The sequence below is a fragment of the Thamnophis elegans genome, chromosome 15 (assembly GCF_009769535.1).
Source record: "Thamnophis elegans isolate rThaEle1 chromosome 15, rThaEle1.pri, whole genome shotgun sequence".
NCBI lineage: Eukaryota > Metazoa > Chordata > Lepidosauria > Squamata > Colubridae > Thamnophis > Thamnophis elegans.
The window spans coordinates 45,589,002-45,614,940 of record NC_045555.1 but is presented as its reverse complement, the minus strand read 5'-3'; the positions used below and the strand labels follow the sequence as shown (position 1 = coordinate 45,614,940).

Below are 25,939 nucleotides of genomic sequence, written 5' to 3'. Positions count from 1 at the left end.
CAGAAAAGATCTATTGAATCCTACTCTGAGAAAGATTATTGTGAATAGAATAATGTCCATCTTCATACACTGCATAATTTACTTGTTCAATGTATTTGTGTGTGTGTGTGTGTGCGTGCGTGTATGTAAAAGGTAAAGGTTCCGCTTGCACATATGTGCTAGTCGTCCCCGACTCTAGGGGGCGGTGCTCATCTCCATTTCAAAGCCAAAGAGCCAGCGCTGTCCGAAGACGTCTCCGTGGTCATGTGGCCGGCATGACTAGATGCCAATGGCTCACGAAACGCACCTTCCCACCAAAGGTGGTTCCTATTTTTCTACTTGCATTTTCACATGCTTTCGAACTGCTAGGTTGGCAGAAGCTGGGACAAGTAATGGGCGTTCACTCAGTTACACAGTGCTAGGGATTCGAACCGCCAAACTGCTGACCTTTCTGATCAACAAGCTTGGTGTCTTAGTCATTGAGCCACCACATCCCGTGTGTGTGTGTGTGTGTGTGTGTGTGTGTGTGTATAAATTTATAAAAGCCATGCTTCAAATTCTCCCAAGAGAATCTGCAAATAGATATGATTTATCGAGTTATTTGTGTGACCTTGGACCAGCCCAATTCACCATATAGGGTTGTTGTGGGGAAAACAGGAAGAAGGAGGTGTATTGAATATGTTCCCCGTCTTGAGTTATTTGTAAAAACAAGGCAGGATGCAAATAAATAATGATAGATTGTGTCTATGTATGGACATATGAGGAAACAAATGTTTTCAAAAAGCTTTACCTATAGTTTATGAATATTTATTCTCACTAACAGTAATTATAATTCAAGTTTCAGTTTAAATATGAAACAATCAATCATGGAAATTAAATTTTCTGGTTTATAAATTTTCCCCTATAGCATACATATGGTCCTGAAGTAGTAAAGACTTGGGAGAGTGCTGTTTTAACTTCATCTGAAGAATATAAACACGGTAGTGCCTCTGTAACAGTTTTTATAGTTTGGTTAAATCTGATAAATTACACAATGGACTAAATATGTTAGATCAGAAATACCTCTCTTTTTTGCTTCTGCCACCATTTCATCGTATTCTTGTCTATGGCGTAAAGCCTCCTCTGTCGATTTTGCAGGAAGGTTCCTGAAAATAATTTTAAGTACTGTATAGGTTAATCAAATTAAAGTCTTACTAAATGTTCCATCCGTTAAAAAAATGGAATGTTTGAATGGTACATTTTCCCAACGGATCCTTCATTTTCCAGGTTATCGCAAATAATTTACATAAGAACATATAACTAATGTTTTAGGAGCAAGTCTCATTACAAATAATGGAACAAATTATAGTCTGAACTAAATGGTTTTACGCTAAAACAGTTCAGTTTCTAGATTCAGTGCAAGGTGCATGTCAAACCAAGAACCAAGGATATTTGAAGGATAATCTGAAATGATACAGGATTATTATTGCTCTATCTGAAAGAGACCTGAAATTATTGAATAAGAGTGCTGAAAATTGTTTAAAGTATAAACATATCCCATCATTGGTTCTGAGAACATGGGAAAAATATACCAACGCAAGTATGTGCAGAAATAAGATCAAAAAGATAAGGGTTCCATAAAAGCCAAAGGAATAGACCCCTAAGATATAATATAATTAGTCTCCAGTGTACTGTGCAACGTCACTCTTTTCATTACTCAACTGTTCATCTATATTTGAGAAAGCATTAAAAAAAATAAGGCCATACCTTTCCACACAAACTTTATATATCCATTCTGACATCCTTCTCTCCTTCCTTGCTATAAAATAATAGACAACCCAAACCCTGAAGCTCTAATAATTTGCTTTTCATCTAACTCCTACTCCAATCACTCAAATAATTTACTCTTTCCCTGAAGTCAAAATATCCTCGCAAACCAAACTTAAAAGAAATATTAGAAGGATTTTAGTGTTCTGTTGCTACTCTAATTAGCGATAGGAGTGATTTGAGGGGGAAAAAACTGATTAGAGGATTTAAAAAGCTCTCTACATGGGGGGGATGTGTCAGCATTACATATGTGGACAAGGAGTACTTGCTTCATGCAAATAGATAGCTGCATATTTTCATGGTCTGGCCCAGTGGTGGGTTGGTCATCCCGTTCCAACTGGTACGGTTCGAACAGAGCCGGCGGCGTCCTCGTGCAGTTCATGCATGCGTCTTAGCGCCTGCGCGATGCTCCAGCTGCTCGTGGAGAATCGTGCAGGCGCTGTATGTGCCATGCGCCTGCGTAGAAGCGCAGAAGCCTTCAAAGGCCGGTAAGGAGCGCGGGCGGGCGGGCCCTTCGGCATTCCCGGAGGTTATTTACTTCCGGGTTCACCGACCAACCGGTCCGCGCGGACCACCGTGGACCGGTTGAAACCCACCCCTAGTCTGGCCTCTAAAAAAAATCTTTCCAAGTATATTACCTGCATTAATGTTGAAAGAGCACAGTATGAATCACCCGAGTGTCTATTTCTACTACATCTATTCTATAAATGTTTCATTGTTTACTTCTTTGTCAACCCAAGTAGTCTAACCTTCACACTTGACTTTAGCCAAAGGGCTCTTGATATATACAAAATATCACTCTGAATCCTTAACATATAGATCTTCGACATGTAAACCTTCTAAATAAATTAAAAAAGGAACAAGAAACAAGTTACTTCACCGAATCAGTTTGAATTATCAACTCCATGCAGAGTAGACGCTAATTATTTCATAGTGATTAAAAAAAGCCGGTTTTATTATTTAATCTTAGTATTACATTTCAAAGCTTTGCTTCAAAATCAGAGTTCCAAAGAAAGCAATACCAGCTGCTTTAGAGACAGGATTATTTTCAGCAGCATGATCAATTGTATAAAGTACAGTTCCTCAGATATATGCTCACATTAAAGCCTAAATTCTTATGTGGTTAAAGTTGTACCCACTTACATTTTTAAATGGTTTAAGTTTAAAAGTAAAGCAGTATTAGATTTTACTCAGACTACAGATTAGAACATGATAGTTAGCTAAAAAGTTTTTTTTTCCAATTTATTTATTTATTTATCTATTTAATAGATTTATAGGCCGCCCAATCCCGGAGGACCCCGGGCGGTTTACAAAGTGAAAAGAAAAATAATTAATAAAAAATAAGGAAAACAATTTAAAACATCACCCATACACCCAATCTGATTGGGGCTGGACCTCAGCAGTGAGGTCAACAGCCCCAGGCCTGCCGGAATAGCCAGGTTTTAACAGCTTTTCGGAAGGTCATGAGAGTGGGTAGGGTCTGGATCTCTGGGGGTAGCTCATTCCAAAGGGCTGGAGCAGCCACAGAGAAGGCCCTCCTCCGGGGAGCCGCCAGCCGACACTGTCTGGCTGACGGCATCTGAAGGAGGCCCACTCGGTGGGATCTCACCAGCCGTTGGGAGGTATGTGGCAGTAGGCGGTCTCGCAGGTATCCTGGTCCTAAGCCACGTAGGGCTTTAAAGGCACCTTGAATTGCGTCCGGAGACCAATAGGAAGCCAGTGCAGCTCGCGGAGAATAGGTGTAACGTGGGTGTATCTTGGAACACCCAATATCGCTCGCGTGGCTGCGTTCTGGACTAGTTGCAGTCTCCGAATGCTTTTCAGGGGCAGCCCCATGTAGAGCGCATTACAGTAGTCCAGTCTTGAGGTGACGATGCTTATTAATGTTAAGATACTTTTTTGCAGTTCCTAATAAGATTGGTTTCAGTTTTCCTAATGTGAACTACGGAATGGCTTTATTTTATTTCATTTTATGTATGTAATTATTCCCCTCTGCATAAACTTTTATATTATATCCATTAAAAAAAAATAAGTTTTATCATTTTTGGAAAGGGGAGTCACTGTGTGCTACATTTCAAACATAATATACCTGAGTCTAAACCTCATCTTACTTTTCGATCTGATAGTGAAACACTTGTAAAAAGAATCCACGGGGACTTACGATGGTCGATCCTCCAGAATAAGAGCAGTGGTTGAAAGTGGCTCAAATTCAAAATGTCTACGCCTTGTTGCTTGGGGTGCAGGCTTACACAATTTTCCTATCCGTGCTTCATATTCCTAAACAAAATTAAATAATATACTTTTACAGATTTGTAAATATATAATACACCTGCACAGTTCAGTTTCTACCCCTCTACCTATTGAGATCAAGTGATTTAAAGTTGTGTCAGGTTCGTCTCAGATAAACAGTGGTTGCCACGAAGCAGGGCTAATTTAAGATTAAAAGAGAAACATTGCATCAGTGCCACCGAGAAATGTAGTTTCTGAGACTTACAACCTACAACAATATTACACAAGGTGAAAGAGAAAGAAAGACACCAGGGGAATAATACTTTCCTAGTTCAAATGAACTTTCCTAGTTCACATTTACACCACTGTCCTCCTCCAGCTTCACTGAGGATGGAGCGAGAATCTTTTCCTTCCATTTTAAAGCAATTGGACTGAAATATAATATCTGATCTTAAATCCGGATTAAAAAAGATAACAATCAAGCTGCATGCCAGAACAGTATTACTAGAAATACTACACCATAATACTACACCATAAACAATGATCCACCAAAAAGGTCTTCTGAATATGGTTATATTGCTACAGGTAGTTGTTGACTTACAACCATTTAACTACAATTCCAAGTTACAATAGCCTTGGAAAAAGTAACTTAAGACCCATCCCTGAAGTTATGACTGTTGCGCTACCCTCTATGGTCACATAATTGCAATTTGGACACTTAGTAACGAGCTCACATTTATGACAGTTGCGGTGCCTTGTGGTCATGTGATTGCAACCTTCTCCACTGGCTTCTGACAATCGGGGAAGCTGGATTTACTTCACCACCACGGAGTCGCTTAAAAACCGTTGTAAAAGTGGTCGTGGAATCACGTCTGGCCACATAATGACAGACTTAACAACTGTATTGCTTAGTGACCAAAACTCCAGTCCAATTGTGGTAATAGGCCGAAGACTGTCTGTATCTCTTCTATATTTTGTATGCAATATTACATGATACTTCAATCTAAAATAAACACAGCTGGTGCTCAATTTACAAAGCGTTCATTTGCTGATTGTTCAAGTTACAATGGTACACTGAAAAATGTTGATTTACGACCATTTTTCACTGTTACGACCCTCTGCAGCATCCTCATAATCGTATGATCAAAATTCAGAAGCTTGGCAGCTGGTTCATGCTTATGACCATGGCTGTATCCCAAGATCAAGTGATCACCCTTTGGGACCTTCTCACAAGCAAAAGTCAATGGGGTGACTGCTTGTCAGAATCAACTGAGCCGAGGTGGCGCAGTGGTTAAATGCAGCCCTGCAGGCTACTTCAGCTGACTGCAGTTCTGCAGTTCGGCGGTTCAAATCTCACCGGCTCAAGGTTGACTCAGCCTTCCATCCTTCCGAGGTGGGTGAAATGAGGACCCGGATTGTTGTTGGGGGCAATATGCGGACTCTGTAAACCGCTTAGAGAGGGCTGAAAGCCCTAGGAAGCGGTATATAAGTCTAACTGCTATTGCTATTGCTAACTGTGGTGATTCACTTAACTGCAGCAAGAAAGGTGATATAATGGAGCAAAACTCACTTGACGGAGCTTTTGGGTTCAATTGTGGTTGTAAGCAGTGGTGGGATTCAATTTTTTTTTTTTACTGCTGGTTCTGTGGGCATGGCTTTGTGGGTGTGGCAGGGGAAAGATAATGCAAAATCCTCATTCCCTCCCCACTCCTGGGGGAAGGTTACTGCAAAATCCCCATTCCCTCTCCATCCCACTAACCTGCTTTCCAGCTTCGTTCTCCTGTTCAGGGCAAGAAAAGATCAACTGGGATCAGCTGTTGGGGGTTAGCCTACCGGTTCTCCGGACTACTCAAAATTTCCGCTACCGGTTCTCCAGAACCTGTCAGAACTGGCTTAAGAGCCGAGGTGGCGCAGTGGTTAGGGTGCAGCACTGCAGGCCACTTCAGCTGACTGTTATCTGCAGTTCAGCGGTTCTAATCTCACCGGCTCAGGGTTGACTCAGCCTTCCATCCTTCCGAGGTGGGTGAAATGAGGACCCGGATTGTTAGGGGCGATATGCTGACTCTGTAAACCGCTTAGAGAGGGCTGAAAGCCCCATGAAGCGGTATATAAGTCTAACTGCTATTGCTATTGCTATAATACTACCTCTGGTTGCAAGTTGAAGACTACTTGAACTTGTTTTATAATTTATGTATATCAGCCATGAAAAATATATTCATTACTTACACCTATCTGGTGGAATCAGCAATTTCTTTTTATTAAACAAGTTTGAACTGAGCCTTACCCAATACTGATTGGCTAATACATTTCAAATCTTTATTAATATCCTAATATTTTTTATCTTAAATAACTGTCAATAGAAGCCCAAATTATTGTACCTCTCCCCAATTCTAAGTTTAAATTTATTTCCACCTCAATGGGTCCACTGGGAAGAATCAGCAGCTTAGATAACGGACATAGAATATACACAAATATACGTCAAAGAACAAAATCAGCAGAATCAGCACACTTGTGCAAATGGTGCAACAAAATGCAACAGAAAAAGTGAACACGTGGATGCAGAGGCTTTCATAGCTTATTAGAAGGCTGCACACTCAAAACATGTTGTGCTAATGTACTGTAATTCTTCAGCTTCCTGAACATACTTAATTTGCTTATCCTGTTGAAACCTATCTATTAATCTAGGATATAGACAGAAAGTGAATAAAATAATTACCCAGGTGTTGTCGATAGGTACTTTTACACTAACCTTCAAAATTTAAGAATTAGAAAATTACTCTTTGAAATAACATCAAAATATGAATGCTGAAACTATTAAACTACTGAATTCTGTACCAATGCAAATTCTATGCTGTACAGTGAAACGAAATCAATGGAGGCTAGAAAGTCGCCCTGTCTAGGCGCCCTGTTCCCTCTAGGCTTTGCGGAGCCAAGCGCTGCCTCGGCAAACTGCTATGGCAGCAGCCGAAGGGGTCTCCTCGTGCTCCGGAGGGGTGAGCTGGAGATAGAGGGGGGGGGATAGGGAGCTAACCCCCCCTTTGGGAGGGTGCAACCAGAGACCGGAATTATGCTCCACGCATGCGCTCTCTCGCTTCAAGATGGCGACCGCTGACCATGCGGTCCGATCACGTGCTCCTCTATCTTCCTGCTTGCTTGTAGATCCTCTGGAGCAGCCTGCACTCAAGCCGCGCTGTGTGCGCTGAGCCTGGGTTCCCCAGTTTCTTCGCCGGGCCGTTGCTTGGGCCTTTCAGAAGCGCTACCGCTCCTGTGTCAGGCCTCGCAGAGCGCACGAGAGGAGGATCATCCGATGCCAAAAAAGGAAAAACTTCTTCAGGTAAAAACTCCAAAGGGAAAAGAACAAAGGAAAAAAAGGGGAAAGTATTTTGCGCCAAGGAGAGCCAGGTATTTAGCTCCTTCTGGGCCGAAGACTGAGGTTAATCTGGAGAGTCAGAGGAGGGGTAGAGGTGTGGCCTCAAGATTTACCTCAGTCTCCAGGCAGATGGGCCGTGACAATACCCAGTTGTGACTCATCCCATGCCCCACTTCGGAGACTATACAGATTATACTAAAGTGTATAATCATTTTCAAACCACAGTGGCTAAGGGTGCATAGGACATAAATCCAAACAAAGGAAACCACAGGTAAATAAACTTGGTCCTTTATATAAATCAGGTCTATGACTAATACAAGATGATATACATAAGTAGAGCCGTAAAGAGCTCCCAATCTGAAGGGCAAAATATAATGTGAAGCACTATAGATGCATAAAAGGACCTGCTAGGAATACATTAAAGCAGCTGCAACTTTATCTCTTCAACTCATCTAGAATCCCCAGAAAATGTTATGGGTGTATCCACTATACTCCAAATCATGTTTTGCCCTTTGAATTCAGATTGCACATTTGGTAAGCTCTCTTAAACATTTCTAATAAATCTAGATTCAAATAATAAAACTAATCTACATTATATTCCTTAAATTCTGTTGCATTGTGTCAGTCAGATCTTTGAAATGTGGTTGATTCCTCAACTGTCCATGAAGATGCTATGACCAGGATGGGAAGCCATCCATTTCCTGAAGGCACTTAGTCGGCAAGATATGCTGCAGAGAATCATGTTTGCACATCACAGCTGAACATTTGCTACAGTTGTTAATTTGTACACTGTAAGCATTTCAGTTCATACGCTTCGTGTCTACTACATTGGAAGAAATGCCAAGGGTAACACAGCTGCACAGCCTCAGCAAGCACCATTGATGTAGATATATAGCAGCAACTAAAGTTCTCCTAATGCAACTGAGATTTACTTAGTTTGGAGTTTTTGCTCAAAGAAACTTGGCAATGTGTTTCCTCCCACTGCCTTTTCTACTTGGGCAGAAAACTATACTATACTATAAGTATTCGGGCAGGAAATATCTTGGTTTTTTAATCTCTGTATGTTTTTTACGCTCTTAAGAATTCTTAAAGCTGTTAGTCTTTAAACAGACATATTGGATTCCTTAGATTTAAAAAAAAAACCTCTATTTTTATGACCCTGTAATCCCTTAATTGGGGTAGAATTGATTTGATGGAGCTGAGCGTTTACTGGCCGAATGCCCTCCCTGATGCCACATGGAGTCCGCAGCAGATATCTTTTCTTTCTTCCCTGGAGAAATATCTGTCGCTAGCTAGGATTGAACTCTCAACCTTTCAAATGGGAGGCTAGCCTCTTCACTGCTAGGCTACCACATCGCTCAACTGGATTCCTTATATCAGGGGTGTCAAACTCAAGGCCCACGGGCTGGGTGCTTAGATTTGCACTGTGGGGGCCACCCTAAAAACAGCGAAGGACCAGCCCACAATACCTCTGCCAGCAAAAACGGAGCCCTTGGGCTCTGTTTTCACTGGCAGAGGGCTAGCAAAACAAAAACAACAAAAAAGGAGAAATGTTATAGCAATAGCAGTTAGACTTATATACCGCTTCATAGGGCTTTCAGCCCTCTCTAAGCAGTTTACAGAGTCAGCATATCGCCCCCAACAACAATCCGGGTCCTCATTTTACCCACCTCGGAAGGATGGAAGGCTGAGTCAACCCTGAGCCGGTGAGATTTGAACAGCCGAACTGCAGTCAGCTGAAGTAGCCTTTCCCTTTCGTATTTGAGCATCCAAGAAGGGACAGGAAAGGAGAAAGGGAATGACAAAGAAAAAGATGGGAAGAGAGGAAGGAAGGATCTCCCCAGCCCCACCTGGGCCATCACAGGTGCCTCGACATGAGTGATGTCGAGCTGGCCACACCCACCTGGGTCTCCCAAGGTTAAACACAACCCTGATGCGGCCCTCAATGAAATCAGGTTGACAGCCCTGGCTTAGATTAATACTCAGACAGTTTGCTAATATGTGGTAATTTTAAATCTGTCTTTTTATTTTTATTATTTCTTTTTTCTCTTTGTTGTAAGCCGCCAGGAGTCCCTCGAAATTGGGCGGCCTATAAATCTTATTAATAAAATAATAAATAAAATAAATAAATAAATAAATAAATAAAATAATTCTGTCTTGTTTCATCAAAAGCTTTTCTTCTATCCATTACCTGCTGAAAACAGACATGTTCAGGAGAACTGATGGAAGCTGAAAAGTTTTTGTTATATAAGCCAAAAAAAAAAAAAAATCTAGAGACAGTCAATTCTGAGTCAGATACTAATAGCAATAGCAGTTAGACTTATATACCGCTTCATAGGGCTTTCAGCCCTCTCTAAGCGGTTTTACAGAGTCAGCATATTTCCCCCACAGTCTGGGTCCTCGTTTCACCCACCTCGGAAAGATGGAAGGCTGAGTCAACCTTGAGCCGGTGAGATTAGAACCGCTGAACTGCAGATAACAGTCAGCTGAAGTGGCCTGCAGTACTGCACCCTAACCACTGCGCCACCTCGGCTCTCATTAGTCAGCAAGCACCACTTAATTACATTTAACAGATAAAGAGAGTTGGAAGGGACCATGGAGGTCTTCTAGTCCAACCCCCTGCTCACGTAGGAACAACAATAGCAATAGCAGTTAGACTTATATACCGCTTCATAGGGCTTTCAGCCCTCTCTAAGCGGTTTACAGAGTCAGCATATCGCCCCCCACAGTCTGGGTCCTCGTTTCACCCACCTCGGAAGGAAGGAAGGCTGAGTCAACCTTGAGCCGGTGAGATTAGAACCGCCGAACTGCAGATAACAGTCAGATGAAGTGGCCTGCAGTGCTGCACCCTAACCACTGCGCCACCTCGGCTCTTAATCTAATTTCTTCTACCATAGACCCCATTCTGTATGATCCTTTCTTTAAAAATTTGAAACTTGAGTTTGAGTTCAAATGAGGAATTCTAAATTTATTATATATTCTGTTTTATACCCCAAATCACAATATGCTATTCTTTCTCAGAATAGAACACAAGAAAATTTCTGCCTGAACTTAAATGAATAATCAAAACCAAAATCAGATCTTTCTAAAAACGAGGCACTTAAATTTCAAAATTTGCACTTCAGAGAGAAAATGCTGGCATTAGCAAAGAGACTTCGGTGGATATTAAAACAGGAAGCCTCATAAAAAAATAATCGGAACAAAAGCAGGCTGCGAGGATATGGCAACATACTTCTAAAAAGAGGAAATGAAGGTAACTAAATGGAGTAACAAATCAATCAACATGTCTCTTTTTTTTGTAAACAACAGAATGTTTCAGATGCACTGAGGTATTCAAATCGTGCGGGCACATCTTCCTTTGCAATGTGCACGCGAAATAATGTTATTCCTTTGAATCCAAAGCTTCTAAGAAGAAGCATCATTTTAAAACATCTGATAAAAGAGATGCCCTCAAGTCAAATTCAGTTCTTGGCAGCTACACAACATATGTACATAAAAGGTTTATAATCTTCTGGTTGCTTTTTTTAACTTTCCAATCTAATCGACCCTCTATGACTTCTCCATAGTCTCCAATTCAAGTCAGGTCTCTTATAAAAATGTTTTTTTTTAAAAAAACAAAAACTCAAATATTAGGGCCTCAACTAAATGCCATCATCACCCCACAAATTCCATCTTACCAAGATTATTATTTTGGCTTGACGGAGAGTCACAAAATTAAAAAAAGCCATTCAAATATATACAGGATTGGAATAGTAGCTCAACAGAGGCAAAAGCAGAGAGTGAGGGAAAGAAAATATCACAGGAAACCTGAACATATGTTGAAATTGACCCAATTTATTTCTAATTCTGATATATATTAAATGGGACAGAATACATAATCTTTTTTTTCTCAAACTCAATGAGGTGCCGGTAACTCTTCATGATGTGACTTTCTATTAAAACCACTGACAACAACAGAAAGGGGCAAAAGATATTAAACAGCACGCGAGAAGATCTAAATATTGAATTCACTGAGAATTCAAAACAAAAATCTTCAACAGGCTAGACTGGTGTGTGTTTTAAGATGTTAAGGTCAATTAAGACAGTAGGGAAATTTTCCTTAATTTGCTGCCTAATAAAATAGTCACACTGAAAGCTTTAACTGCCTCTGAAGAGGGCAGGATCAGGTTTCTAAATAAAAAGCTAAGTCTCGTTATTCACCATCTCATTTCTCATCACATCCCCAACTGCGATGTGTGCACCACACATCAAGTTATTTAGTTGTCACTCATTCTTTGTAATTAAAAGATTTATTTTGTAATTAGTTACTGTATGATTTTTTTTTAAACAAATAAATCACTTTCTTCTGAACCTTAAGGAGAGAACAATTATAGAGCTGAGCTGGAAGGAGTAAACAGTTTATAAAGGAGTATTTTGTATGAGCCCAGAAGATTAAAGAAGCAACTATTATTTTAGCATTTTTCCTCAAATTACAAGAATATAACCGAAATCTTTAACAAGTTCAAATCTAACATCCTTTTTTATTCCAGGGAGTCATTTAAATTTGCTGCCAGAAGATTTCAACACTCAATTGTATTTAAAGTAACAACTTTCATAAAACAATGAGATATTAAAGCTACTGAAAATGTCTATACATTTACACCAACAAAATAAGTTGGCCGAATGTATTATGCAGCAGAATCAACTGAATATAAATAAAATTTATATTTTAAAGCATATTTCAACTGAACAGTAAAATTATGTAAACTTAAAGAGAAACAAGGCAGTTAATATCAATATTTAATATTAAACAAAAGCAGTTAATTTAATTCCCCCTTTTTGTTAATGGCATTTAATGACTTGATGTGTTAGTACTGTTCACTCATACTACAATTATGTAATATACGTTGTATTTCAATGAATGCTACGAAGATCCTAAATGGCATAGAATGTGAAAGAAAAATATTAAATTTCATACCCCAGTGTTTAATAGACTGAGTGTAGATACTGATGCAACTGTGCCAGAACTTTCTTCCTAATGAGAAAAACAGAAGTAGATCCTTAGAGAAACATTTGACAATCATTTAATATACAGCATTAAGCATGCAATTTTTAGCTTTTCCTTTATAACCTAGGTAATGGTAAATCAGATTAATGGCTCACATTTAGCTAGCTGAAGTTGCCTGCTATCTATCTATCTATCTATCTATCTATCTATCTATCTATCTATCTATCTATCTATCTATCATCTATCTATCTATCTATCTATTCATATATATAGCTTCACACACACACACACACACACACACACACACACACGACACCAGTGTAAATTCTGAAGTAAAAAAAGCAACTGAACTCTAACACTGACAGTTATTATAAAAAGTTCTAGCTGTTTCAAGAGTTTATGCAAAGAGACATGTATGTCAAAGGAAGAGCCATACTATACTGGAATTCTAAGTTCTGGTTAGTTAAAGAGTTTTATTTTTCAATTCTGAAGATTTACCAAACCCGACTATTATCTTTAACTCTTTCAGGGTTAAAGATAATAGTTTGGCTTTTGCTATTGCACAGCTAAACCTTTCTTGTTTAATCATTTAGGACTCAGTAGGATTTATGTTTTTTTTTTAAAAAAAAAATTGAAGGGTTTAAATTTAAATTTGACAGTGTCTTACAATTTTGAACATTTCAATTACTTCAAAATATAGGAAAACATTCAGAGGCAGTCTCAAAGATAGCTGGCATTTGGTCATGTAGCTATCCCATTTTCATTCTCCGAAACGAAAAAGTCATTCCAGTGTAAAATAACAGCCAGTCACCATTGTTTAAAAGTCTCTTATCATTAATTACCTTTATTTCCCATATCATAAGCTCTATTAAAATGATTTTCTGTAAATCACGAATATTTAATCTATGTAGAGAGGTTCAACAGGGATACATAATTATGAAATGTCATTTCATGGTCTTTTTTTAAAAAAAAAACTCTTATCAAATTTAAAAGTTCACTCTGAAATATTTACATTTGTTAAATCTATTTTACGTTTTCTCTAAGATTTATAATTGAAATTTGAGAGTTGGGAAGAAAGAGGCCTTCTCAGCTAGAGTACCCTCATTTACAAAATATTGCCTCAAAGAATCTGTTTGTGCCATCTTTCTTCTCCCAACCGTTTTATACATGCACACTTGTATTTTATGGAAAAATTCAAACTGTTCTCCTACTTCCTGTGTTACTGGTTGGTTTTATTTTGTGTTGTTGGGACATTTATTTTGGTTAATGAGTAGAATAAAATGTACAATAAATATTTATTAAGTAATGATTAAATTGCTTTAGCGGTATGATTACTTTATGCAGAGTTCATCATGGAATAGGTGTAACGAACTGTTCAAATTGCCAAACCTGTATATGAAGCGGCAGGATAGATATATTGATATGCTGACAATGGAAGCACGAGAGACAATTTTTATTCATTTAAAACGTTTTTTTTCTACCTCCCCATTTTCTAACCAACTCTAATTAAGGACTCTCCCCCTCTCCTGGTACAGCCCCTTCCAATCAAAATGCTGACATATTTCTAGACATCACAAGACATGCAGAAGCCAACAATTTTTTTTTTACTTCTCAAAAACTGAGAAATAATCCCCCAAATCCTAGAAGGTTGGTTGAACTGAGATACCAGGAAACTTGATAGCAAATAGCCACTTCTATGGATTTGCTCATAGCTCTAAAAGCCCATTATGTGGGACTAAGCATTTCTTCTGTACTGCATCAATATATTTGCAAATTAAGAAAAAAGCTTCGCTTATTTATAAGTAACATCACTACACAGAATCCCTTTTGGTATTAAAAATAACCTGACCAAAATATACTTATTAATTCCAATTTAACTGAGATATTTTAAAATCCAGAACTTGGGTATACAAAAGACAGCTTTTATTTTACATTGTTTTCCATGGACAGCCACATACTGGTTTTGAAAATGTCTTGGTTTCCGAAATGATTGCCCATGAACCTAGAAAGTTACTCTCAAAAACCTTGAGCCCCCAAATTAGATTTATACTGTCCCATATTAGAGCACTTCTCAGCTGTTCAAACGTTACTTTCCCAAAATTAAGCAGAAAACCCTGTTTAAAAAATCACCGAACTATATCAAACTGTATACAGTGGATTAAGAGAAATGAAATTGTGACAAAGGAGACAAGTAGACATATTTAAAAGGGAAGCAGAACAGCTGATACCAGGGATTTTCAGTTTCACCCACTCAAGAAAAACTTAGAAGCTCTGGAAAATATACCGTATTGATTGTAATTCTAGGACCCTGTTAAAAAAAATGTTTCTTTTCAATCATGCTTCGGTGCTCAGAGGTGACTGTATTTTAATGCAGTTAACAAGTATGGAATGTTTGCTTCCTGTCTATAGGAGAGATTAAAAGAAATGATTAGATGAAAATATCTCTGTTCTGGCATACAAGACCTTCACTGCTAGATAAAAAAAAGAACATTTGCGAAGATTATAAGAAAACAATTGTTGTTTATGTTCTTGCTAATAGTAGCCAGAAGAGATGACGGATCAGAGATCTCAAGCCAAAACACTTTGTTTCTATCCAAAGACTTTTCCAAACAATTTTTATAATAACAAGAGTTATCAGAAAGGGAGGGAGAGTTAGAAATACTTCTTCCCAGCAGGAATAATCTTACCTTCTACCCCACCCACTTTCACACACATGATACTTCCTGACTCATGCAAAAAGCTTGAGTCTGGGGATTTTCCTTTTCCTCCAGAGCAACTTCCATATTGACGAGGCTTGCTCATTTTTAAAGCAGGACAGGCAAGAAGAAAAATATGGGACAAAGCTTCACTGTTAAAGAAGAGTTTCTTCTTTAACAGCCTCAAGTTTGCGGATGACCACAAAAACTATTTTTGCAAATAGTTTGGATTTTGCCCATTATCCTGACACAACATGATCAAAAACTGCCCCATTAGCACTACTGAATTGCTAGCTTCATTTGTAACTGATATACATGCATCTGGTCTGCTTTCTACTCTACTGATAACCACACTATTTAGAAATAATTCGTATTTTTAAAGAGACTTCTTGTATTCTGATTATTTGTCCAAAACACCACACACACAAAAACCCTCATCCTATTTGCAGACAACACTGAATACAATCCTGGCTGTATACAGTCCTTGACTTTCAACCATTCGGTCAGTGATTGTTTAAAATTACAACGGTGTTGGAAAAAATGAACTTATGGTCTGTGCTTGAAAGCATGGTCATTGCAGCATCCATGCAGTCAAGTAATCAACATTTAGGCACTTGGCATCCCACCTGCACTTATGACCATGGGGGGGGGGGTGCTTCAACTCCTCTCACCCACCTATCCCCCCGACCCCACATCTCTGCCCTTTTCGCCACCTTGTACCCTGACTTAGCAATAGCAATAGCAGTTAGACTTATATACCGCTTCATAGGGCTTTCAGCCCTCTCTAAGCGGTTTACAGAGACAGCATATCGCCCCCACAGTCTGGGTCCTCATTTCACCCACCTCGGAAGGATGGAAGGCTGAGTCAACCTTGAGCCGGTGAGATTAGAACCGCTGAACTGCAGATAACAGTCAGCTGAAGTGGCTTGCAGTGCTGCACCCTAACCACTGCGCCACCTCAGCTCTCTACTTGGGTTTGTGAACGTGTTATGCCTCTCTGCTTCAACTCCTCTCACCCACCTATCCCCCTGACCCCACATCTCTGCCCTTTTCACCACCTTGTACCCTGACCTGTGGGGTGCAATCTCCAGAACTGCCTGGCCATGCCCCCCCAAAAAGCTTCAGTAAGTGCCAACAAGCATTCTGTCTTCTCTCCCATGTCTCCATACCAACCTTTTCTCTTTTACATCGAGCACCTTCCTTGTTTTCTTTGCTATCTCCTTTATGGAGCCACTTCTGTTCCGGCCAAAGCTGCATGGCCTTTGGAAAGGTTTGCAAACACAGGGTGCAGCTTCAGTCATTTTGGAAGTGGGGAGGGAGGTTACTGGAGAAGCTGGGACTGAAAGGGACGCAGCAGAGGCAGTGAAGAATGGGTGCAAAAGGCTAACAGTTGGTGCGGAGAACTGGGAGAGAAGGTATCTGGGTGCATGCATGCCTACTGGTACTTGCTAGGAATCGAAGGAGCGTTTGCTGGTTTTTCTTGCTGGATCCAGCTTGCCGCTCCACAAGGGAGAGTGTAGGGTGACCAAAAGAACAGAGGTGGCGCAGTGGTTAGGGTGCAGTACTGCAGGCCACTTCAGCTGACTGCTATCTGCAGTTCAGCGGTTCAAATCTCACCGGCTCAGGGTTGACTCAGCCTTCCATCCTTCCGAGGTGGGTGAAATGAGGACCCAGACCATGGGGGCGATATGCTGACTCTGTAAACCGCTTAGAGAAAGTCCTATGAAGCGGTATATAAGTCTAACTGCTATTGCTATTGCTAGGTGGGGAGGGAGATAGAGAGGGACAGGGGAAGTTAGAGGCTGTCCCTGACCATTCTGAGGCTTGGGATGGGCAGGACCAAACCTGGATGGCTTGATTGGGATCAACTCATGATTCTCAATTTATGACAGCATAAAAGAGAGCCATCGTAAGTCAGAGCAGTCAGAATGCAGTGTGCAGTTACAATGCACTGATGTACGATAGAAATGTCAGTCTCAATTATGCTCATACGTTGAAGCTACCTGTAGTCTACTGAATTTTTCTACCTCTCATTAAGCCTACACTGAAAGAAAAAAGTTGCTAAGAACAATTTCTCCAACTTAAAACATCAGAACTGTGTGAGATTGGAATGAATGCAGTTCAAAAAATACCGACATGCTACGAGGTCATACATTAGAAGATACAGGATTTAAAGATAAATGTGAAACTAGCACAAAACCGATGTAGAAGTCTAATATAAATAAAGTGTTGCTGTTTAACTATGCAAAATCCAAGTCTGGACTTTGTGAAAAGTTACCATTTGCAGTATTTTAATTACTACATCAATGAGTCCAAAGGTAACATCCACATGGAGTGATCAAAGACGCTTCACAGGTTGGACCCAGGCTTACTGGGTGATCAAAGTGATCAAGAGTAAGTATGGCTGTCAGCTGCCATCTTTGCTTTTTTTGAAGCTCTCTAGCAACTGACATAGCCAGGAGGGGAGAGGGCATTTGGGAGGGGAAGAGTGTTGGAGGTGTGAAAGGAAAGCTATGGGAAATTGAGGAGTGTGGAGACTGACAGGAACCAGAGGGGCCAAACTGTGGTATATTCCTACCAGAGGTGGGTTCCTACCAGTTCACACCTGTTCGGTAGAACCGGTTCGTCAAATCTACCGAACCGGTTAGAAGAGGTTCCACCAGTGGACCCGGAAAGCAGGCCACACCTACAGAAGAGGTTCCAAAGTTTTTGGAAACCCACTATTGGTCCTTGGATATGATTATTCTACACTATCATGCTCATATTTATAAAACTCAGTGCCTCTGTGAAAGGTAAGGATGACTACTGCATTTGTGGTGCAATCAGAACATTGCGTGTGTTGAAGTTGGAACCAGTTCAAACATGGTTCCAATACGGGCAATTACAGGCCAGGTGGAGAATAGATCAAAAAATTGGTTTTATCCAAGTTGAGGATAATCTATTTAAGCAAGTAAGAGATCAAAGTTTAATGCATATAAAGAGGATATACAATGTATTAGTACGGATGGATTCCGAAACAGAACTAGTTAAAGATTGTATGATAAAGTGGGCTCAAAATATTGAAGAACCAATAATGTTGGATACAAGGGAAAGAATCTGGGTAAGAAATGTAAAATTTACACAAGCCCAAAATCTGAGAGAAAATTTTTATAAGATGTTTTATAGATGGCATTTAGATCCTAAAAAGTTGGCTTCTATGTATCCAAATTTACAACCGAAATGCTGGAGATGTGGTTCTCTCGATGCTACGTACTTCCATATATGGTGGACTTTCCAAAAGGTTAAGGCATTTGTCGTGACCCGACAAATGCGCACACGACAATAGCGTGGCGAGAAAACCGTGACGTCATAAACGCGCCCACAACGCGCCGACAAAACCACGCCTACAAAAGCACGATTTAAGTTAAGGTAAGGGTTATTATGTTGTTTTCGTTGTTTTTGATGGCGTGCTTTCATCGGCGCGCATTTGTCAGCGTGCTTCTGTGCACATTCGTCGGTGCAATTTCGACCTCACGGTTTTCTCGCTGTGGTTTTCTCGCCGCGGTTTTGTCGAGCGTGCATTTGTCGGTGAACCATGGCTCCTACGCTACTGGTATTTCGCAGGGCCCTGAAAATGGAGCTCTTCACCTAGGCCTTTGGTGAGGATGATTCCTTTTAATCTCAATTGCTTCCATCCTCTGTGTCCCTCTTTTGTTCTTTGTTATTTTTGTCTTGTTTTTCACATTTTAGATCCTTTGTAAACTGTCCAATCAGTGGGAATCAGGCAGCATACAAATTAAATAATAAACAAACGTGTCTTCCAATGTAGACCTGTATTCGTGCACAAATCAAACAAAAGGATTCCTGGCTGACAAATCCTTCAGTCTCCTGGGAGATCAATAATGCAATGAAAAGAATCAAAGACAAAACGGCCATGGGAAGCAGTGACCTGGGACTTGTCAGAAATGGATGTTGGTTTGTGCACCAGACTGCTCTTCCAGAGCAACCCAGAGTGTTGGTATGGGAAAGCAAACTACTTCAAAATGGAAACAACTTAAAAGATGACTCCCCCCAAAGGCCGAGACACAGAACAGGACAACGGCATCACCCTCCTCCCTTACATCAAAGGCACCACTGATAAAATCCGCAAAATTCCCCATAAAGACAATATCAAGACAGCCTTCAACACTGACCAAAAAATAGCCAACATCTTAAGAAACCCCAAAGACAAGATCCAGCTAGAAAACCAAGGAGTCTACAAAATACCATGCAAAATCTGCCCTGCCACATACATAGGACAAACGAACAGGAGAATAAATGCACGCATCGCAAACACAAGAACACAGTAAGAAAAAAAGAAAAAATTCCCTCCCTTTTCCAGCACCTTAACGCTACAGGACATGAAATTAATTTTGAAGGAACCAAATTACTCTCCAAAACTGAACACTTCAACAATAGAAAAATTATGAAGCTATCGAAATAGAGAAACACCCCCACAACATGAATAAACGTGACGATACCTCCCGCCTACCAGACATCTGGAAATCAGCCCTAGTCAACAGAGGCCCACCTACCACCCAGGCCGTTACAACACAAAGGAACAACGGACTCACAGCCAACACCAATCAGCACCAATCTACCAATCATGATACAGCCATACATCCAATCAATCCACTTACTGAAAAACGCCAGCACTCCACACCGCCCCCACCAAGATTTATAGAAAGACGGCAGCTCTGATCACACTAAGCCCAAAACCCAGCCTGAAGATGGTGAGTGAGATCTCACCGAAACGTTGCCAAGACAATCTCAATCTTACACGGGAAAAGACAAGACTAGCCTATCTACACCTGTGAAAATCATATATATATATATATATGTATGTATGTATGTTATATTTGTGCTGATAAATAAATAAAGGGAGACTAGTATACATGTGTTATATTTGTGCTATACACACACACACACATATACATACATATATATCTGCTGTAAAGATTGGAATCCATTATGGTTTCTCTTTTTTAATACTTTTTTTCCTTTCAGTTCTTTCCTTTTTTTCTTTTTATCATTCTATTTTAGTTTGTATTAGTTCTTCTAACTGCTGTTATGAATTTCAAGAAATGTGTATGTGTGTGTGCGTGTGCGTGTGTATCTTGGCACTAGCTATATATTAGCAACAACAATAGCACTTAAGATTTATATACTGCTCCATACTGCTTCACAGCCCCTCTCTGAGATGTTTACAAAATCAGCATATTGCCCCAATAATCTGGGTTCTCGTTTTACCAACCTCAGAATTCTGAGTCAACCTTGAACTGGTCAGGATCGAACTCCTGCCAGTGGACTGCGTTAGCCTGCATTCTGCATTCTAACCACTTCATCACCATGGCTCCTAACCTTCATTCATCCCGCATAACCTCCATTAAAATGCTCATATATTCATACCATCTACTCTAGACATGCCTGTTCTATTGCCTCTACTTCCCTTTTTATATTATTGCTCCTTACAATCCTTATCAACCCCTCCTCTTAGCATGATTTTCAGAAAAAAATTATCATTAATATAAATGGGATCCTTCTTCCTAAATCCAAATTGCAGGAATGTCAGGAATTTGGGGGCAGGAAAGAGGGATAAGTATAGAAGGATGAGAATTACACTTTTCCTATCCAATTTTGATTTACTTTTATCAAAATGCAGCATTCTGAATTAAGGAAAAAAATTCGATACTAATATATTCTTCAAATTAACTGCTTGTGTGGGATGAAAGGTAAAAATCTGACAATCATAGTTCTTTCAGTCTACTTCAGTGTTTCTCAACTTTGGCAACTTGAAGATGTCTGGACTTCAACTGGCGAATGCTGGCTGGGGAATTCTGGGAGTTGAAGTCCAGACATCTTCAAGTTGCCAAGGTTGAGAAACACTGGTCTACTTTGTTCTACAGAATTTCTGTAGCATTCAAATAAATAGCTTTGTTTTATATCTGTGTATGGAAAGTAGAATTATGTCTCTTTATCAAGTTCAGTATAATTTTGCAGAGCTTACAAATGTTAATGGCTCTAATTGTATTAATATATTTTACTACTAATATTTTTATATATCCCTCTCAAAATAGCAAGTTGAATGTAAAATATTTTTTCTCTGTTTGAACTGATTAACCTTAAAGATAGAATGATCACCGTGAAAAGTATTGCTTGAAAACCAATGTAAAAAGTTTAAAGCAAGGTTGCCAATTATACAACAGTAAGTAGAAAAACATAGCAAATGTATGTAAGGTTTAGGTTTAGGTTTATTAGATTTATATGCCGCCCTTCTCCCAAGGACTCAGGGCGGCGTACAACATTAAAAGAAACACATAATACGAAAGTTAAAAAAAAATTAAACCCAATTAAAATTGACAATGACATTTTTTTTTAAAGAATTAAAATTAACAGTGATCAATAATTTGTTTTGTTTTGTTCAGGCCAGGCTGGCTTGCTGGAAAAGCCAACTTTTTAGGGCGTGTCGGAAGGATCGGAGGTCAGGGATTATGTGAAGCTCCGGGGGCAGCTCATTTTCAGAGGGAAGGGGCTCCCACGGAGAAGGCTCTCCCCCCTGGGGGTCACTAGCCGACACTGTCTGGCCGACGGCACCCTGGGGAGGCCAACTCTGTGGGATCGCACTGGACGGTGGAAGGCTACCGGTGGCAGTAGGTGGTCTCGCAGGTACCCTGGGCCTAAGCCATGGAGCGCTTTAAAGGTCATAATTAGTACCTTGAATCGCACCCGGAAGACAACCGGAAACCAATCTTAAATTACAGCCATAGTTTTCAATAGCCAGTAAAGCAGTACTACAGAAGTAGAAGACAATATTCTTGGAAACGTATGATCCAATGTAGCATTTCTATACTGCTTAGGTCAACCATCTGCCTTACATGGAAAAAGAGACCACACTGCTTGTCACTTGTGAATCAGGAGAGAACCTATCCTGGAAGAGTCAAGCAACCAGCTACTGGGATTGCTGTATTAAAGCCTGGTTAGCATGGATAGCAATGGGAGTTATCCCTTTGGTAAATGCCACTTTGGAATAACATAAAAATGAGGGCTGTAATCTTACTGTTGTGGTGCTGGGTGTTTGTGTAAAAAATATAAAAAGCCTGAAGCTGTTTGTGGGAAATAACTAAGATCAGCAGAAACATGGTTGATTAAGTCCAACCAGCTCAACTGGTGCTAAGAGAAGGAACACACGGGGAGTGATATAAACTTGGTTGATATTGTAGGGAATATACTCAATATTTCGGGTGAGTTACAATGTACTAGATTTTCTTAGCCTCAATATGATTCTGATTTGAAAGATTCACCATTTTTTTTAAAAGTATCCTTTCTCAATACTTGGTTTCCCATTAAATAACTATTGGTACTATTCATTCAGCATTTCATTTGGGTGGGGGGGGGGAGGGTTTATATGTATTGTGTATCTATTTAATCCAGAGTAGCAATTACAGTAGTAATGAGGAACAGCATTCTTGGTGTTGAACAAGTTAGCAATCTGTTACAGGGAAAAAGAGATTAAAAATGGAAGTGCTATTTCCTCCTTTTATCTTCTAGGCTTTGAGCCCAGTGAAAACTTGATCTTTTGTAGTAGCAGATGAGCTCAACATAAATCAAAGATGAGGAAGCTAATTGGCTGTGTGTAACAGAAGAATGACTGATGGAAACCGATGGGCAGTATGGATTCAGCGTATTCCATCTGATAGTAAAGCATGGGAAATGGCAGTTGGTCATACCTGAACTGCTATTTTCGGGGCTGGGACAGGAGGCTCCGGTGGACGGTATTGACACGCCCATTTGGCCAAGAGACTGGGATGAAGCTGAAGAAACGCCTCTGTGCTCCACCCTTTCTTCTCCACTTCATCTATGACCCATGTAGAGTCATAGATCCTCAAGGTGGCATTTCTGCGAGAGGCCTCTATGGTTATAATCACCCGCAGAGAAAATTGAGCTCCCCTTAGGCGCTCCCACTCAAACTCCACACGGCTAATTGCAGCCAGTGTGGTTCCGGGTGCATCAGCCTCCCTTGGTGCAGCTCTATTTCCCCCTCTGGTATCCGCCATGGAGGCTGGACTGACAGGATCTTAATGTCTGCGAACCAGTGTTTGGGAGCTGCCGCTGAGGCTTGCCTCGGCCCGGGTCGCTTCACGGGCTCTCCTCCACTCCACTCACAGTTCAAAACAAAAAACTTCTTCGCGCTCTTCCCAGCGCTCCGTGCTCTCTGCAGCTCGAATCCAGCCGCCGAAGCTGTTTCCAGTAGATTAGTGCGATGGGGGGGGGGGCCTCTGGGCTGGGAATCCCTAGCCTCTTGATCGCATAAAACCCCAAGGGATTGGCGCCACGTGCTTGGCAAAGTTGGAAATGACTGCCGCGACCTCAGCGCTCTCTCTGATCCCAAGGATACAAAGTAACACTCCCTGGTGGTTAGAAAGGAAAACCACGTAGAGCTACTTAGAGGCTAGAGTAGAGAACTAGCTACGGTGGCTGCAGAGACAAGGAGGTTCCAGTGGAGATAGAAATCACAGGAGAAGTTAAAAATATGTCTCGTCTTTTAGCCGGACTGAGATGAAGTGGAGAAGAAAGGGTGGAGCACAGAGGCGTGTCTTCATCCCAGTCTCGTGGCCAAATGGGCGTGTCAATACCGTCCACTGGAGCCTCCTGTCCCTCGCTCCGGAAAATGGTATTGATAAGATCTACAAGAACAGCTGAAAACCAATGGGTTTATACTGAGTGTGTGGTGTGTCTGTGTGTATGGGGGGGTGTGTGTCTGGATCCCTTTGCAACCGGTACAGTGCAACGGGGCCCAGTGTCCCCATGAACATGCGCAGTGCGTGCGTGCGTGCACAGTGCGCACATGCATCCTTACCTCCTGCAGTGCTCTGCGACGCCTCCGCGACGCTCCAGCTGCTCATCGGAGCATTGTACAGGTGCCGTATGCACCATACATGTGCACAGAAGCGCCGAAGAGCTCAAATACAAGTAAGGAGGATGGGCGGGCGGGCAGGCCCTCTGGAGCACCATACCCAGAACAGTACCCAATACTCCCGGCAGGCACCGGTACACCCATACCGGGGCGTACCACCTACAACCCACCACTGGTGTGTACCTCAGTTTTGGAAGTAGGGATAGGTTGAGGATTCTGTTGCTCTGCGCACTGCTTAATGAAATCGGTGACTAAGCTGGTGTTGGAATCCCTCAGGTTCATAGTGTTAAATAACTTCACGATCTATTTTGTGGTTTGTTTTTTCTGATAACAGAAATTTCTGGCAGCCGTAACAATATTGTGCCTATCTGAATCAGTTATAGGCACATAGCCAATTTCAAATGGAGAAGTAGTCAGTTCTTTGAAATGTACTCAGCTAGGTTGAAGGGCTTAAACCTTTACTGGCCTTTTTATAAGCTCCTAAAAACCTAGCCTTCTCAAACGGATTTTTAATTGTTCTTCGTAATTTCAGATTTAATTATAGTTTTAGGTTTTTACTGAAAAGTGCTGAAGAGCTTGGCAACCAATGTAGTTTAGTAAATAATACTAAAATAATCTGTTTCTGCCTTGTGATTAAGCATTTTTATTCATACTGTTATTAAAATTTGACTACTCCTGTTCATAAAACTCGGTGAAACTCAGAAATGCAGAAATGGTCTTCTTATCCTAACAAGGTTCTTTCTTCTCTGCAGTCCAAATACATTCTTAAATCTGTTCTAGAGTTAGCGGACCTCCTAAAATAAGCAAAGCAGACAAGACGCAATGGGGATTTCCCACCTCCAAATTTGAAGGTTGAAATTTATACTGTTACTGGAAACATCCCATATGGCTTTAAGCTACTGGATCTTTAGAATTCTAACTACCTTATTTATGTCTGTACATAAGCCTTCAGTTTAACTGTTTACTACATAGGGGACATCAGGAGTTAAGGTATAATGCTTTGAAATAATGGACTTGAAACAATCTGGAAAGTGGTTTCTGCTTCCCCTTAAAAAAAATAGGTTTCTTCTGTACATGGATCAGGTTTGAGTCCCAGGTGAGAGAAGAAAGGTTGATATGCTGGGACAGGAGTTAAGAAAGGAAGGCTGGAAAATTGTTGGAAAGATTGGAAACATGAACATGTAGTGAGTAAGAGCAGTGGCTAAGTGGGGAGGAACGGAAGCTACTGGGAATAGCAATAGCAATAGCAGTTAGACTTATATACCGCTTCATAGGGCTTTCAGCCCTCTCTAAGCGGTTTACAGAGTCAGCATATTGTCCCCAACAACAATCCGGGTCCTCATAAGAGAGAGAGAGAGAAAGGAAAAGGAAAGGAAAGGAAAGGAAGATGGAAGGGAGAGAAAAGGAAGGAGAGAGGGTAGGAAGGGAAAGAGGAAGAGTAGGAGCGAAGGAGAGGCAAGGGAAGAAGTAAGGGGAAGGAGAGGAGGAAGGAAGAAAGTAGAGAAGGGAGAGAGGGAGAAAGGAAAGGAAAAGGAAAGGAGGATGGAAAGGAGAGAAAGAGGAGGAGAGAGAGTAGGAAGGGGATGAGGAAGAGCAGGAGTAGGAGAAAGGTACAGGAAGAAGGAAGGGAAAGGAGAGCAGGAAGGAAGGAAGTAGAGAAGGGAGGAAGAGAGAAAAGAAAGGGAAAATAAGGTGGTGTTATAACAGGAGGAAGGGATGGTAAACAAAGCAACCCAAACTGTATATTATAACCTATTAAATGAAATAATAAATGTATAAGAATGATAAATGTTAAAACACCTGTAACCAAACGACATGCTATATGTGATGATGGTTTTTTTTTCTATTTTTTTTTCATTGTTGTGTGTATGTGTTGTCTATGTAAGAAAAAATAAAAAATAAATTATTAAAAAAAAAACAATCCGGGTCCTCATTTTACC

At 40.6% G+C, this 25,939-nt stretch overlaps 1 protein-coding gene across 2 annotated transcripts in view; it reads right to left on the bottom strand.

Moving 5' to 3' along the window:
* Positions 1–25,939, bottom strand: part of LOC116518515 (TBC1 domain family member 12-like) — a 65,732-nt gene that overhangs the window by 21,850 nt on the left and 17,943 nt on the right. Inside the window, exons 3-5 of one of the 2 annotated variants that reach the window (XM_032231974.1) lie at positions 12,342–12,398; positions 3,947–4,062; positions 1,042–1,124 (exon numbers count right to left, since the gene is read on the bottom strand). In XM_032231974.1, coding sequence (XP_032087865.1) covers positions 1,042–1,124; positions 3,947–4,062; positions 12,342–12,398 — 256 coding nt within the window. The remainder of the gene's footprint in view (positions 1–1,041; positions 1,125–3,946; positions 4,063–12,341; positions 12,399–25,939) is intronic. The other variant, XM_032231975.1, reaches the window with a different exon arrangement.